Genomic DNA, 17,091 nt, shown 5'->3' with positions numbered 1-17,091 from the left:
AGTGTCTGTGGATTTGTTTCTTATGTCTACCCAGACTAACACAGTGAAGGTGTGCAGGGTAGATGTATCCATCTTACATTCAACAACTCATACACATTTTGTTCCAACTCGTCCATTGCAATCCCGTCAACATTCCATCACTTATCCCACCCCCTCGCTGGGTTTCCTGCTTCCATTCATCCTTCTTTCCTAACTTTCAGCGTCTTGTGCTTGGACAAATGTTCCCTTTGTAATCGGAAATGGTTGGTTATTCCAGCAAGAGGGGTGAGTTCCGTTCCTGACCCAAAGTGCCACTATCTTCTGTTTGTTTGTGTGAGCTGAGCTTCTTTGTCAGTAAAGATGCCAAATCCATTTCCATTTTACTTTTCCTCCTCTTTTTTTTTTTAAAGCACCAGTATTTCAGTTTGAGGAATAAGGAATCTAGAGAAGTTTTGTTTTTGTTTTTTTTGTAAAGATATGTACTATATATATTTACACAGTCCATCTCAAGAACTGAAATCCACAACAATGTCCTATTAAACTCTCCATATATGTGGTTAATTTCCCCCCTCATCCTTCCTCCCTCCCTCTCAACAACCCACTCCCCTCTCTATGTTCTCATTTCCATCCCTGGCCTCTTTATACTCATCTAAGTTGTATTTGTTGGAGTGTGAAGCACATTTCATCTTCTTTATTTTCCCCTACAAGAATGGTGTTATTAAATATCTTTGTAAGACTGACTGAGTCTGCTAAGCACAATGCCCTCTAGTTTTGTCTATATCATGCAATTTTTTAAATTGATGCATAACATTCCATAGTTGGAATGTACCAGAGCTTGTTTATCCATTCCTCCATAACTGGGGTTTGGGGTTGGCTCCATATTTTTGCTATTATGGGAATGGCTGCAATAAGCATACAGATGTCTGTTCATGTTAGATTCTTGAGGTCTTTAGGGTATATGTCCAGTGGAGAGGTTGCTGGATCATAAGGTACTTGTATTTATTTAAGGAAGTGCTGTACTGGTTTCCATACAGTTGTTGATGTATAATTCTAAAGTCTCACCAGCAACATAAAAGGGTCCCTATCTTTCTACATCCTCTCCAGCATTTATTTTTTTCTGTACTATTAAGTTTTGCCAAAAATGTTTGTATGAGGTGATAACTCATTGTTTTAATTTGTATTTCTCTTATTGCTAATGTTCATGAACACGTCTCCATGGCCACCTGGATGTCATCTTTGGTAAATTGTCTAAACATGTCCTGTGCTCATTTTCTGATTGAGTTATTTGTAACTGTCATAAGATGTAGCTGTCTAAGATTTGGGAGCTCAGCCCTTTATCTGATATAGTATTACTGAGTATTTTTCCCAATATGAGGGTTCGCTGTTGAGTCTTTTTGTGGAGTCTTTTGATGTGCATATATGTCATATTTTTAGTAGGTCCCATTCTTTATTGTCTTCTGTAGTGTGGGAATTTTCATTATGTTCGATAGTGTGTTTATACCCTGTATTAGTGTCCTTAAGTCCCTATTTTTCACTGATGATCTTTATAATTGTGTGACTTGTATTTAGGTCCTTGATCTACCTTGAGTTTGTTTTTTGTACATGGGGTGGGTCTGGGTCCTGTTTGATTTTTTGCAGGTGACGATCCAGTTTTCCCAGTACCATTTGTTGAAAAGTCTATCTCTTGGCCATTCGATATTTTTAGTCCTTCACCAAAACTTAGATGTCTGTAGGTACTTGATTCTATTTTGGGGTTCCCAATTCTAATCCTTTAGTCTTCATATCTATCATTGTAACAGTACCAGACTGCTTTGATTACTGTGGCTATATGAGGGGGTAAACCAGGAAAAAGCTCTGCTGGGAAGAACGTTCTTATTACATACTTTTCCTGCTAGGCAAACATTGAGCAACTCATTCTGAGTTAGTGTATCCAGTGGCATTGCCTAGGAAGGTCCTCTCTGGTCACAGTGAATTTTTTCATAAAAGCAGTTTCCCTCAAACCTCGTTTTTTGTGATGGCCAATTTAAGAGAACAGCATGTGCTTGTCACACTTTGTTTCCTACTCAGGAAAAATGCCACAGAAATTGTTGTGATATTGAACACAGCTTACAAGGACAGCACTATGGGAAAAACTCAAGTGTACAGTGGTTTTCCTGTTTCCAAAAAAGTAAAATGTTGATTGATGGCAAACCTCAGTCTGGACATCCATCAACTTCTCAAATCGATGAAAATGTTGACTTGTAGTGCATTTGGAGTTCTTTCCACCAGGTCAGTCTGTTCGTCAAGTTTTCTATTTAGAGGTTCTGAAAAGATCATGGAACAGCATCTGACAAAAAAAGACCTGATTTGTGGCAGACAGGTTTTGCCACCACAACACCCAGTGTGCCAGTTTTGGGCAAGAAAATAACAAACAGCATGCCTCTCTTGCCACACTCACCTTACTCCCCTGACCTCACTCCATGCAACTTCTTTTTGTTTCTGGGAATGAAGAGGGACATGAAAGGACAGCCACTTGACCATGTAGAAGAGGTGAAGAAAAAAAGCAAGGGAGGTGCTGTCAGCCATCCAAACAGATGAATTTTTAAAATGTCTCCAAAAATGGAATTGCATATTTGACAAATGTATTAAGTGTAATGGAAAGTACTTTGAAGGTGATAAGGTTGTTTTATAAAATAAATAAATAAAATATATAGCTTTGAAAAAAATTGGGTTTTTTTGAGGGGGTGGAGGCGATACCCCCTCATATAGTAGGTTTTAATGTCTGGGAAAGAAAGGTGTCCTGTTTTGTTGTATTTTTTAACAGTGTTGGTCCTGGTTTCTTTCTGTTCCATATAAAGTTGGTAATTATTTTTTCCACTTCTTTGGAGAACGGGGTGGTGGGATTTGGATCAGAATTGCATGGGATTTGTAAAGTGTTTTTGGTTTACTATTCACATTTTCACAGTGTTTACTCTGCTTATCCAGGAACATGGCAACTTGTTCCATTTGTGTTTCTTTCAGTTTTTTGAAGGAATGCAATGGTAGTTTTCCTTGTATAAGTCTTTCATTTCCCTCGTAAGATTTATTCCTAAATATTTTATGATTTGTGTAGTTATTATAAACAGTGTTGTTCTTTTGTTATCTTTTTCAATATCATCATACTTAATACACAAGAATCCAACTCATTTCTGTATATTGATCTTATAGCTTGCTACACTACCAAATGTTTTAATTAGTTCGAGTAACTGTTTAATTGAATCGTTGGAGTTTTACATATAGTATTATGTTGTCTGAAAATAAAGAGATTTTTTTTTTGGTGGTTCTAATTTTCATGAACTAACTTTTTAAAAATCATTTTATTGGGGCTCGTACAATTCTTTTTTAAAAAAAAACATTTTATTAGGGGCTCATACAACTCTTATCACAATCCATGCATATACATACATCAATTGTATAAAGCACATCTGTACATTCTTTGCCCTAATCATTTTCTTTTCTTTTTTTTACATTTTATTAGGGGCTCATACAACTCTTATCACAATCCACACATATACATACATCAGTTGTATAAAGCACATCCGTACATTCTTTGCCCTAATCATTCTCAAAGCATTTGCTCTCCACTTAAGCCCTCTGCATCAGGTCATCTTTTTTCCCCCCCTCCTTCCCCCCTCCCTCCGCCCTCATGAGCCCTTGATAATCCACAGATTGTTATTTTGTCATATCTTGCCCTATCCGGAGTCTCCCTTCCCCCCCTTCTCTGATGTCCATCTCCCAGGGAGGAGGTCACATGTGGATCCTTTTAATCAGTTCCCCCTTTCCAACCCACTCACCCTCCACTCTCCCAGTATCACCCCTCACACCCCTGGTCCTGAAGGTATCGTCCACCCTGGATTCCCTGTGCCTCCAGCTCCCATATGCACCAGTGTACAACCTCTGTCCTATCCAGTCCTGCAAGGTAGAATTCGGATCATGGTAGTTGGGGGAAGGAAGCATCTAGGATCTGGGGGAAAGCTGTGTTCTTCGTCGGTACTACCTCACACCCTGACTGACCCATCTCCTCTCCTAAACCCCTTTGTGATGGGATCTCCTGTGGCCGACACTTGGGCCTCGAGATTTTTATTTCTTTTGTGACTTTGTGGATATCTTTAACTTTTTTTGATCTTTTACAGCTCTAACTAAAACTTCCAGGAGTGTAATAGATAAGATGGTGATAAAGGGCAATCGGATTTAGTTTCTGTTCAAAGAGGAAATATGTCAACTTCTCACCATTAAGTGAGATGCAGGCTATTGGTTTCACATATATGGCTTTTATTATGTTGACAAATTTCCCTTCTACACCTAGCCTATTGAGTGTTTTTATCAGGAATGGATGTTGAATTTTGTCAAATGCCATTCCTGAATCAACTGATAAAATCATGTTTTTTTCTCCTTTATTTTGTTTATATGATGAATTATAAAGATTCTTTTTCTAATATTAAACTATCTTTGTATAATTGGTAAGAATTCCACTTGATCGTGATGTATTATTTTTTTGATGCTTAGTTGAATTTTGTTGGCTAGGATTTTATTGAAGATCTTAGCATCTATAGTCATTAGAGATATTGGTCTGTGATTTTCAACTGTGAGGATGTCTTTGCCTGGTTTAGGGATTAGTGATAATTGCTTCATAACATGAATTTAGTAGTAAAATGTCCATTTACATATTGTGAAATAGTTTATATAAAATTGGTATTAAATCTTCTCTAAATGTTTGATAGAATTCCCCAGTGACACCATCTGGACACAGATGTTTTTGATGCTATAGGCATGTTAAGATTTTCAACATCATTCTGTGGTAATTTAGGCAAATAATGCATTTCTAGAAATGTATCGATTTTTTCTAGATTTTCAAATTTGTTAGAATACAATTTTTCATATTATTGCATGATTTTAAAATCTCACTTAGTTTTGTTGTAATACCCATTTCATTTCTGATGTTTTTAATTTGACAACCTGTCATTTTATAGGCTAATTCTTTTCCTGCTTTTTTTAAAAAAAAAATCATTTTATTGGGGGCTCTTGCAGCTCTTATCACAGTCTATACATATACTCATTTTGTCAAACACATCTGTACATGTGTTGTCATTATTTTTTTCAAAACATTTTCTTTCTACTTGAGGCCCTGGCATCAGGTCTTTATTTTTCTCCTTCCCTCTCCCACCCTCCCTCCTGCATGCCCCCTTGATAATTTATAGTCTTTTTAAAAAATCATGTCTTACACTGGCTGTGGTCTTATTTTACCCACTTTTCTGCTGTTAGTCCCCCTGGGATGGGGGCCATACACGGATCATTGTGATCGGTTCCCCCTTACTCCCCCCACCCAATCCTTACTCTCCTAATATCGCTGCTCCCCTTATTGGCCCTGAGGGGTTTATCTGTTCTGGATTCCCCGTGTTGCGAGCTCTTATTTGGACTACTACACCTGCTCTGGTCTAGGCAGATTTGTAAGATAGAATTGGGGTCATGGTAGTGGGAGGAGGGTGGGAAGCATTAAAGAACCAGAGGAAGGTTGTGTGCTTCATTGGTGCTATACTGCACCCTGACTGGCTTTTCTCTTCCTTGTGGCCATTCTGACAGGGGGTAGGTATCCAATTGACTACGGATGGGCTTTTGGTCTCCACTCTGCCCCCCAACTCATTCCCATTGATATGCTTTTTGTTTATTTTGTTTTGGGTCTTTGATGCCTGATACCCAATCCCATCGACACCCCATAGTCACACAGGCTGGTGTGGGCTTTGTTGCTTCTCAGATAGATGACTGCTTGTTTATTTTCAAGTCTTTAAGACCCCAGACGCTGGGCACAGCTTTCTTCACCATATTTGCTTGTGCACCCATTTTGTCTTCAGCGATCATGAAAGGGAAGATGAACATCACAGAGTGTCGTGTTAGTAGAAGAAATTGTTCTTGCATTGAGGGAGTACTTGAGTGGAGACCCAATGTTCAGCTGAGACCATAATACTTTATACATAAATATATGCACATATCTCTGTTCCCCTGTCATTGTATATAAAGGTGTATACATATATCCATGCCTGTATTTAGACCTCTATACCTGTCCTTTGCCTCCCAGTTCTTCCCATCCCACTACCATGTTCCATCGCCATTCCTCTTCTATTTCAGGTTTCCACAGCAATGGATTGGTGGAAGGACCACTTCTGGCTCCTCTTAGCTGTGACCATCATCATTGTTTCCATGGGCCTTGGCCTCATCCTGTTCTGTATCTGTAGGAGGCAATTTAAACAAGGTAATGGCCCCCGTACCTGGGTGGGAGGGTTAGTTATCAGTGCTTTAGGACTCTTTAGGGCAGGAGAATTCATTGTGGGCCTGTATGAGTTGAAACTTGGCTTAGCATCATGCATTCTGGGTATGAATCCTACCTCTGCCAGTAACTTATGTCCATGAGTCTCAATTTCCCTATATGTATGGGGTAGGGAAAGAGGTTAATTCATCTCCAAGCACCCTTGTAGCCCTAAGTAAATAAATGAACCACTACCACCGAGTCAATCCTGACTCACAGCCAACCTAGAGGAGAGTAGACCTGTCCCTGGGGGTTTCCGAGACTGTGGCTCTTTATGGGAGTAGAAAGCTCTGTTTTCCTTCTGCAGAGCAGCTGGTGGTTTCGAACAGCTGACTTTATGGTTAGCAGTCCAACACATAACCGCCGCACCACCAAGGCTCAGTTCCAGCCCTAAATGGTTAAGTAAAAGCAGAATCTATTTCAAGACACAATATGCTCAAGTGACTGCTCAACACAGTGGATTATCTTGGGCACTTGTGAGAACATGAGCCTGGAGAATGTCAAGTCAAACAAAACAAAAAATCGTCTTGAGGAGTGAAATGTGGACTCAATCTATGTTCCACTTACTGTTTGGCCGCTATGATCGCTGACTCTAAGGTCACACGCTGAATTGTATGCCACCTTTACCAGATGTTTTTGCCAGTCTTGACATAAATATGTAGCTACCTGGAGAAATCATAGTCATTTTAGATGGTCTACGTGTGCGTTTTCCGCTTTGTTATTTATCCCCAGAAGTGTGAACTCGTTCGCTCAATGATGTTTTTGATTTAGATGTTATTCCTTTAAATAATGACCTAAGCCAAGAGTACACTTGGGAATGATAAACACACTGATGTGTGGAGCCACTTTCCTCTGGAGTACTTGGACAGACTGCTCAGTGGCCAAGGTGCTGTCCTCCCATTGCAGCCAGTCAGCCTCAGGTCAGGAGTGCTGACAGGTCAGGAGGCCCCAGAGGTGAAAGGATGTTGATGCTCACATAGCCATGCCTCCCGGCCTCTTTTTGGAGATTATGAAGGGAGATAGAGCCTTGGTTGAGGACCCAGAGGGGTTGGTGGTGGGGTTAGGACTAGAACTCAGGTCTTCTGACTCCTTTCTTGTTGTTAGGTACCGTCAGGTTGGTTCCTACTCACAGTGACCCTGAGTGTAACAAAGAATTGGTAGCTGTTTTTCTCTTTAAAACAAAATTTGCATTCTGAGTTGAGATCCTCTATCTTAAGATTTTTTTCATTCATAGATATGGACCGAAATTATGACCCCAGACAAAAGTCTTACCGTTTATCTTGATCTCTCCCTTGAAAATAAGCAGGTTATCATTGATGATAACTTCTATGTTCAGAACAATTTATGAGCTGCCACTCCCATTTTTTAAATCTTTATTTCCTCCTACCAGCATCTGTGTTTCTAAATGCCACCTAAACGCCAGGCTTGGTAGTAGGAAATAGGCACGAGGAAGTAGCGCATCCTTGGGTACCCATCCTTGGGTAGCACGTAGGCTCTGTGGTCACATGGCCTGAGCTCCAGTTCTGCTTCACACTCACCAGTTGTGTCTGGAAGTCTGCCTCCTGTCAGTGGCCCTTTGAGGACTTCGACACTCGAAAATCACAGCCATTGTGAACTCGTCCTAGATGGAAATGCTTTTCTTCCCTTAGGCAAGAAATGGAACATCGCCAGAACCTTGAGACAAAGCCAAAGAGCCGAGGAAACGATGTATGAGTAAGTGGCCAGTCCCTCTGCTTTTTTATCTTGAGCCTCGCCCCTTCGTTTGCACTAGTACTCTCACACACTCCATCACTAGTATGGCTAAAATGCCTACTCTTCTCTAGCCAGTGAATGTTATATTTTCCAGCTTCTTCCTCTATGGAAAGAGGACTCAGGGATTTGGGTAGGCTTATCTTTGTGCCTGTTCTCCAAGTCTTCCCTGTCTACGCTATTTTTTTATTTGTTTTTTATTTGCACTATTTTAATAGAGGTGTGGGGTAGCATGGTCTGGGCCCATCCTTCAAGGTGAACTCTATGCTTCTTTTCATTAGACAGATTGCAAGTATAATCCTCTTACATCTTTGTGCTGAATAAAAATATACTTTTCCCTTTATTTTTGGATATTAGGATACCTAGTGGGGCTTAATCAAGGATAATGTAACTGAGAGGAATTATTGAAACCCAAATGAAGGCCAAACATGATGGTGGAACAAGAATAAAGTAAAAGGAAATAGAGGAAAGAACTAGGAGGCAAAGGACGCTTATAGAGGTCTAACTACAGGCATGTACATATGTAAATATATTTATATATAATGATAGGAAACACATCTATGTACATATATTTATATGTTAAGTATTAAGATAGCAGATAGACATGGGGCCTCTACTTAAGTACTCCTTAATGCAAGAACACTTTGTTCTAATAACCTGGCATTCTGTAATGCTCACCTTCCCAATACGATGGCTGAAGGCAAAATGGGTACATAAGCAAATGTGGTGAAGAAAGCTGATGGTGCCCAGCTATCAAAAGATATAGTGTCATCTAGTTGAGAAGCAACAAAGCCCACATGGAAGAAGCATACCAGCCTGTGTGATCACAAGGTGATGGTACGATCAGGTATCAGACATCAAAGAACAAAAAGTCGTATCATTGTGAATGAGGGGGAGTCTGGAGTGGAGACCCAAAGCCCATCTGTAGGCAATTGGACATCCCTTTATGGAAGAGTTGCAGGGAGGAGACGAGTCAGTCAGTGCAGTATAGGAACGATGAAACATACAACTTTCCTCTAGTTCTTTAATGCTCCCCCAACTCCACTATCGTGACCTCAATTCTGCCTTACAGATCTGACTAGACCAGAACATGTACACTGCTACAGAGAAGAGCCTGTGATACAGGGTGTCCAGGACAGAGAAACCCCTCAAGATCAATAATGAGAATAGAGATACCAGGAGGGGAAGGGGAAGGGAAGGGGAGGGGAGAAAGGGGGAATTGATCACAGTGATCGACAGATAACGCCCCCCGGCCCCCTCACGGGGACAAACAACAAAAAAGTGGGTGAAGGGAGACAGCAGATGATGTAAGATATGAAAATAACAATAATTTATAATTTATCAAGGATTCATGAGGGAGGGAGGGTTGGGGAGGGAAGGAGGAAAAATGAGGAGTTGATATCAGGGACTCAAGTAGAAAGAAAATGCTTTGAAAATGATGCTGGCAACATGTGCAAATGAGCTTGACACAATGGAAGGATGGATGGATGGATGGATGGATGGATGGATGGATGGGTTGTGATAAGGGCTGTAAGAGCTGGTGGTGAGAGAAAACTTATTTGATGCCACTTTCTTGACCCCTTTCTCAGCAACGCAATTTTCAATTCTCTTAAACTTCTTCATAATAAACCCCCGTGACTGTGATTGAGAAACTCAATCGAGATTACCGCTTTGGAGTTCCCCAACTGTTCCCATCACCATCTGGGCTGGACTCTGCCTCGTGTGAAGCTAGTTCAACACATCGCCTCAAAAGCCACGGCTTTGAATAAATCCCACTGGACCATTTTTCACCCCTGCTGGATGTGAAGCACATGTGAACCACACGTGAACCACAAGAATCCAAAACACTAACTCTCTTCTTCTCTCTCTAGGAATGTTCTTAATCAAGTGCCAGCCCAGTTACCTCCTCTGCCACTCAGGGACTTACCTTATCCAGAACTTTCCTGTAAGTGTATTTTGCTGCTAACAGTTCCACCCGGGGTAGGATAACAAATGTACCTAGGGGAAGGTGCCAGTGTGCTGTTTACAAAAGAAGTCAAAAAGAGCAAGAATCGGGATCTATGCCCTTGATATTGAACGTTTAAATTCATGGTTAAATTCCATCTTGGAAATGCGATAGGCCCGGTGACATCACGATGGACTTTTCACATTCTCAAACTGCTTCCTGTTTCTAGAACGTTCTTCCTGGAACTCTTCACACAGAGTGCTTTGCCTCATCCTTCAGGTGTCGGCTCAGATGTCACCATCTCAGCTGATGGTAATTGCCCAACCTAGTGCAGCCCTGCTAACACCCTTGATGAGACACAGGACAGTGACCTGAATTTCCTTTAGTTATTGCTCCTCCGAAAAATAAACCCCAGGAAGGAAGATAGGGACCTTTGTCTTGCTCATCACTGTTTGCCTACTACCAAGAGCAGTGCCTGGAGCTTCGTGGATACTTAATAAAATGTGTTTTGATTGAATGAATAACCAAGTCGTGATATTAGCCAATATGTATTAAACAGAGCTGGGCACTTTCTAGGTGTTATGATTACTCTGCACCACAACGAGGCAGGCACATTGTTAGTCTCCTTTAACAGAGGAGGATGCTGACGGGCAGAGAAGTTAAATGATTTGCCCAAGATCACACAGCTAGTGAGGGCGAGGGCCTGAATACGAACTTAGGTCTGTCGACTGCAAAGTTCTGCAAGAAGTGAAATGGTGGCAGCTTTTCAGATTCTCCTGGGAGGAGATGGAGTCCCTGAGTAGTGCAACAGTTATCTCACTTAGCTAAGCGAAAGGTTGGAGGTCTGAGCCTACCCGGAGACATCCTAAGAGCCCTGGTAGCATAGCTGGCTACACACTGGGCTGCTAGCCACAAGGTTGGAAGTTTTAAACCACCAGCCACTCCATGAGAGAAAGATAAGGCTTTCCACTCCAATATAGAGTTACAGTCTTGGAAACCCATCTGGGCAAGTTTATTCCTGATCCCTGCAGGGTCAGTGTGAGTCAGAATGGACTTAATGGCAGGGAGTGTTTTTTGGTTTGTGTTTGTTTTGGTTTTTGCTTTTGAGCGGCACCTTGGAAGAAAGGTCTGGTGGTCTACTTCCCCCAAATCAGCCGTTGAACTCTTTAGGAGGCACAGTTCTCCACTGACACTCGTTGGATGTCCATGATTCAGAACTGACACAACAGCAACTGGCTTGGGGAGAAGGTGGGACTGCATGGGGGCAGTTCTAAACCCACCACAGGTGAGGGACGGCGCTGTTTTGTTATCCCGCTATGTACTCCTATACAAAAATACACATCTTTACTACCATCGAGTCAATTCTGATTCATAGCAACCCTATAGGACAGAGCAGAACTGCCCCTTGGGTTTTCCAAAAGCAGCTGGGGGATTCAAACTCCTGACCTTGTGGTTAGCAGCCCCACACATAGCACACGGCACCACCAGGGCTCTCTGTTATGTACTCCATGAATTCTACCTTTTGTAAGCCCCATTGTTTCCTTCCTCGCTTAGGGAGAGAGGTAGTGGAGGTCAATATGAAGAATCCGTCAGAAGTAAATGTGGTCAAGGATCCAGCCTTGGTTCCACAATCTCACTACAGAGACACGGGGGGATCAAATATTGGATGTCTGATCTTATTTGCCATCTGCTCACTTTGGTGATCCTGGTACCGTGTCATAAATGTGCCGAACTATAAAATGGGAAGCTAGTTCACCAAAAAGTCAGAAGACTGTGGAAAATCATGTAGACAATTGCATTGTGTCTAAGGTGCTTTTTGTGTCTTCCAGCTCCCCGGGAAAGCCCACGTCAGCCACCGGTTACATATTCATCATTACATAAAGTTAGAAACAAAAAGACACAGTCCATCCCAAGCAACGTCGAGTCTGAGGATGACTACGACGATGTTGAAATACCTACAACTATTGGAAACCATCATTTTGAAACAACAATTTCCTCTTTTTGTCAAGCGGACAAGGGTTCACGCAGTTTATTTTGAAACAATTAAGACTGGTTGAACTTCTCAATCACACAATGAGCAAAAGGCAGGAGCAGAACCTTCATCATAGAGAATATCAAGCAGCAAACAAATATCAAAAGACATTGGTGATCATTGGCCATTAGAGAGATGCAAGTCAAAACTACAATGCAATACCATCTAATCCTGGATAAAATGAAAAAGGAAGTGTGCCAGCTTGTGTGATCCAAGGATTTTAAATAATAAAATCTAAATCCGAAGGAGGGAATGGCATCAGAGCTTGAAGTGTGAACCCCCGGTTTGCAGAAGGCTGTGGGAGATAGTGGAACCCTAGAATCCACTTGCAGGGTCCCTGAATGGATCCAGCCGCCAGTGAATTCCCTCTCTACATGGTCTGGGGGTGTGAATAGTCTTGCTGTCGAACAGAGCAAGGTGAACTAATTATGGCAGATGTAGTGCGGCTAAAATGTAATACTTTGTGATCTGATCTCTCTTTTGAGACGCATTTTAAAGTTGTTTCAATTTTTAAACATTCTGCTTTTTTCAGTGTTTTCTATGGTTTGTGTTCTTGTTTGTTTTTGTGTTTTCTATATTTTGTCTAGTCGTTGTTACTGGGTTGTTTGGTTTGCTACCTGTTTGGATTTTGTATGATTTCCTGTCTATGAAATCCAGGAGAGGGCGATCTAAAGGCTGGACTGATGATTGCCTAAGGGCGTGGCAGGGGAGAATGGGGTGGGTGGGGGACAAAACGGGAAGCTAACAATGAATAAAAGAAGAAAATATTCTGAAACTGATTGTGGTGATGATTGCATAAGTCTTCTTAATGCAATTGAATGTTAAATTGTATATGTGAAGTCTATGCCAATAAAGTGATTCTTTCTTTTTTTTAAAGATAACATTTTCATAATTCCTTTTAATATATTCAAACCATCAAATTGTATGGTAGGTGAATTATGTCAATAAAACTGTTCAAATAAAACATATGCGAGAGGGTATTTATGTCATATGCAGATACTGTGCCACTTTCTAGATCAGATTTAGCACTCATGGATTTGGGTAACCCCAGAGGCCCAGAGCCAATTCCCTGCAGAGGTTGAAGGACAACTGTATTTACGTACTTGTTCAACCCAGAGAGCATGAGCTTCTCCATAATCTTTGAAATACCTAAGCCAGCCTTGAGATTATCTTTTCACAGAAAAGCAATGCCTATTAGATCGGGGCTTTTCTTATTTAAAAAAGAAAGAACTGTGGAGTAAGCATTGGCTCCTAACCACAAAATTAGCAGTCAAACCCATCAACTACTCTGCACTGAGAAAATGATGCAGTCCCCTCCTGTAAAGATTTACAGTCTCCAGAGCCCCAAGGACCAATTCTACCTTGCCCTACCTTGTCATGTATGCCTATGTCTGTATGCATCAGAAGTGACTTCATGGCGTACGTGGCAGGTGGAGGGTGCGAATGTCTCCCCCATGCAGGTGAACATGCACCGCCTCTCTCTTGCTCCTTGGGATTTCATGGTGTGGGTTTGGGGCTCTCATTCAAGTGTTCTTTCCACGTGGTTTTTCGCGTTCAACCGTGCAGTCCGCTCAGTTCCTGCCTTGCACACTTTCCAGAAACAGCACGCCTCAGATATAGTCAAACAACTTTCAACATTGGTCTCTGGGTTTGATGACTAAGGCCTATAGTCTCATGGAACAGCTCAGTCAATTGACATAACATAGTTCACAAAAATCAAGATCTGTATCCTGGTGAAGTGAATCACATTGGGGTCTTAAAAGTTTGTGGGTGACCACCTAAGGCACAACTCTGGGTTCTACTCACCATCAGCAAAGCAGTGAGGTAACCAAAAGCACAGAGAAGAAGCAAATCTACAAGGACCACAATCTCATCTACCCTGAAACCAGAAGACCTAGATGGTGCCCAACCACGGCTAACTATGATGGCCAGGATCACAATCATTTGTTCTGGGTAAAATGGGAGACAAATATGAAGCAGAATTCAAATTCTTTTTTAAAAAACTGTTTTAAATTAAAACAAACTAGAAGAGTAGAGAACAGAGGACATTCTGAAACTATTGCCCGGAGACATTCTTTTAAACCTAGAAGGAAGCATAAGTTGCATTGGCTGGAATCAAACACGTCTCCTGCATGAAAAGCATGAATTCAACCACCGAGCCACAGCCGTCCCCTGTATGACCTACATCATCTTAAGTCTGTGGTTGATTTTGTGGAGTCTCACAGACCCCATCTCAGAAAGCCCCCCCCCGCCCCCGTTCTCTCCACCACCGGGCATCCAGGGGCCACAGGGGGTGCTCTAGTGTGTGGTCTCCACCTCAGACCTTGTAGATTCTTCAAGGGCAGGAAGTGTCTTTTGTCTTTGAACTCCACCCTCCCCATACCGCCCTGCTCCGCCACCAACACACACCCCAAGTTCTGAATTTTTTTTCTTCATAATGGCAGTTAACATTCATTGAGAATCTATTAGTCTATGGCCACCACTGTTATAAACACCACTTCATTTAATCTGTGAATGACCCAGGAGCCCTTGCGGCATAGTTAGTGTTGGCTGTTAACACGTGGTCGGCCATTCAAACCTACCAGCAGGTCCACTGGTAGACTATCAGGCCCTAAAAGATATGAAGCCTTATTAACCCTCAGAGTTCTCTGCACCATCAAGTTGCACTGAGTCTGAATCCACTGAGTGGCAGTAGGTTTGAATCATGGCAACTGAATTCTTTGTTTGGTATTGGCTAAACTTACCACAGAGATTCGAGGGTTTGTTTTTTCTCACCTTGGTTTGTTTTTCCTTCTGTGTGTGTAGGGCAGGTTACGCTCTAATCATCAACTACAGCTAGACGTTACCTTCTGCCTTATCCATAGAGGTGTCATTTTACCATCTGTGTACGTCAAGAACTACAGGGGAAAGTTCCCCCAGGAAAATTCATGAGGAATAGGAGAGAATGGGGCTGTTTTAATGGCATGGTTAAGTTGAGCGCTCAGGACATTTCACATCTCCCCTCCATCACGTCTATTACTGCTTCCTCCTTGAGAGAGTTCTGTGCAAACAATTTCAAGCTCTTCCTTCTAGATCACTGCTCCTGAGAACCTAGCCGGCAAAGCACCAGTGTCATCTGTTGAAGCTAATGAGATGCAGAAGAAGCAGAGGGATACCCCCTAAGCCAGTGCCATATGAGTCCGCAAGGTCCCAGTTAACTTTGCAGAATCTTGCCAGTAGCAATACCATTTCTATGGAGTTGATTTTAACTCATGGCAAACCTACGTGTGCCATAGTAGAACTGACGGTCCCCAGGGTTTTGGCAATGGCTGATTTGTTTTGGAAATCGTTTGCAGGAATTTCTCCCAAGGTACCTCTGGGTGGAACTGAACCTCCAAACTCTTGATTAATAGCCCTGCAGAAACAGTTTGCACCAATCAAGGACCCCTGCAGAATCTCAGATCCATTGGAGGTCTAGGATTCCTTGGAGCTGATCTGCTAGAGTGGTAGCACTTGACTCATTATCGCCACACTCATAATGGGCTAATTTTGAAGCAATCTGTAGGAAAATCAACTCTTTAAGTCGGCTCTTTTTTTTTTCTTCCAAACCATTTTATTAGGACCTAATCCAGACATCAAACCTTTCATAGCTCAATCACATGAAGCAGTGTTGTACAATCAATTTCAAAACATTTTCTTCCTTCTTGTACTCCTTGATATTAGTTCCTCCTGACCCTGCACCTCCCTTGTTGGACCTGCCAGGGGTCTTGTTCTAGATTCAGCCGTCCTGGGTTTCATAGACCAAAAAACATAGAAAAAACAAGAAGGCTACCAATATTGAAAAAATACAACAGAGATAAATCCCAATATATATTTAAAAAGTTTTTTAGCCACAGAAAACTCTTTTTGCTTGATTTGGTTATTTAATGTTGGCTGTTAAGGAGAGTACGATAAATCGTGAAAAGGCCTGGGAATTACCTTTGGACTGAGTTCCTTCGCAAGGGTATCGTTGGCTTTTCTGGTCACTCTCAGATAATAAAAAGCCCTCCAGGTGTGGTTACATAGATATGTGCATTTGTCAAAACTCGGTGAATATACAGTCAGGATTTATGTTTCCTTTTACCTTCCTCCTACCCCGCCATCATGCTTGCCCTTCTTCTGCCTCTTAGTAATTCCTCTCAGCTAGATTGCTGTTGCTCCAGCACCCCCAGGATCTCTACGTTCTCCTCAATGTTGATTTTAATACCCTAGTTGTTCCCCTGTCTATGGCGTTGTTTGTTCAGTGCTCCCTTCCTCTACTTCCTCCTTCCCCCAAGTCCCTCCGGAACCCTGGGTCCTGTTGCTTTCTCCTCCAGCTTGCTTCCCATGCCTATCTTAAAAAAGTAGGCAAAACCAACAATAATGCAGACAAAGCAAAAGATTAAAGAAAAAGAGAAAGAAAGAAAGATAATCATAACTAGCAAAAAACGACAACCAAAAAAGCATATCTAGTTCCAGGTCTGCCCGCTGACCTTTATGACCATCTCTCCATTGGTTCTGAGGGAATTCTGGGAATTGATCCTCCTAGCCTGAAGGAAAGTGGGGAAAGATCTAGGAAGCAAAGCTATGGACAGAGGCATAAACATAGGTGTGTGCATATGTAAATATGTTAGTTCATAAAAATAGAGGTATTGGCCTATGTACATATATTTATATGGGAATACATGGAGGTAGTGGATGGACTATGGGCCTCTATTCAAGCCCTGCCTCAACACAAGAACACTTTGTTCTAACAAACTGGCCCCAAACAACAGAAAACGTGGGGAAAGGGAGACAGTGGTCTATATAAGATATGAAAATAATAGTAATTTATCATTTATCAAGGGGTCACGGGTGGGGAGAGGGTGAGGGAGGAGAAAAAGAGTGGCTGATATCAAGGGCTCAAAAAGAAAATAAATGTTTCAAAAACAATGATGGCAACATATTTACAAATATACTTGATACAATTGATATATGGATTGTTATAAGAGCTATAAGAGACCCCAATAAAATAATCTTTTAATAAAAAATATAAAAGATTTATGTCTGTCAGCCTATGTAAACTCTATC

The 17,091-nt window shown here is 41.7% G+C and overlaps 1 protein-coding gene across 1 annotated transcript; it reads left to right on the top strand.

Moving 5' to 3' along the window:
• Window positions 1-239: 239 nt before the first annotated feature.
• SCIMP (SLP adaptor and CSK interacting membrane protein) lies at window positions 240-12,030 on the top strand. Its single transcript, XM_075559588.1, has 5 exons — window positions 240-264; window positions 6,071-6,223; window positions 7,948-8,011; window positions 9,919-9,992; window positions 11,822-12,030. Exons 1-5 carry the CDS (start codon window positions 240-242, stop codon window positions 12,028-12,030), a joined length of 525 nt encoding a protein of 174 aa, XP_075415703.1.
• Window positions 12,031-17,091: the final 5,061 nt, after the last annotated feature.

Source organism: Tenrec ecaudatus, chromosome 10, assembly GCF_050624435.1.
Source record: "Tenrec ecaudatus isolate mTenEca1 chromosome 10, mTenEca1.hap1, whole genome shotgun sequence".
Taxonomy (NCBI): Eukaryota; Metazoa; Chordata; class Mammalia; order Afrosoricida; family Tenrecidae; genus Tenrec; species Tenrec ecaudatus.
This window is presented reverse-complemented; position numbering and strand designations above follow the sequence as displayed.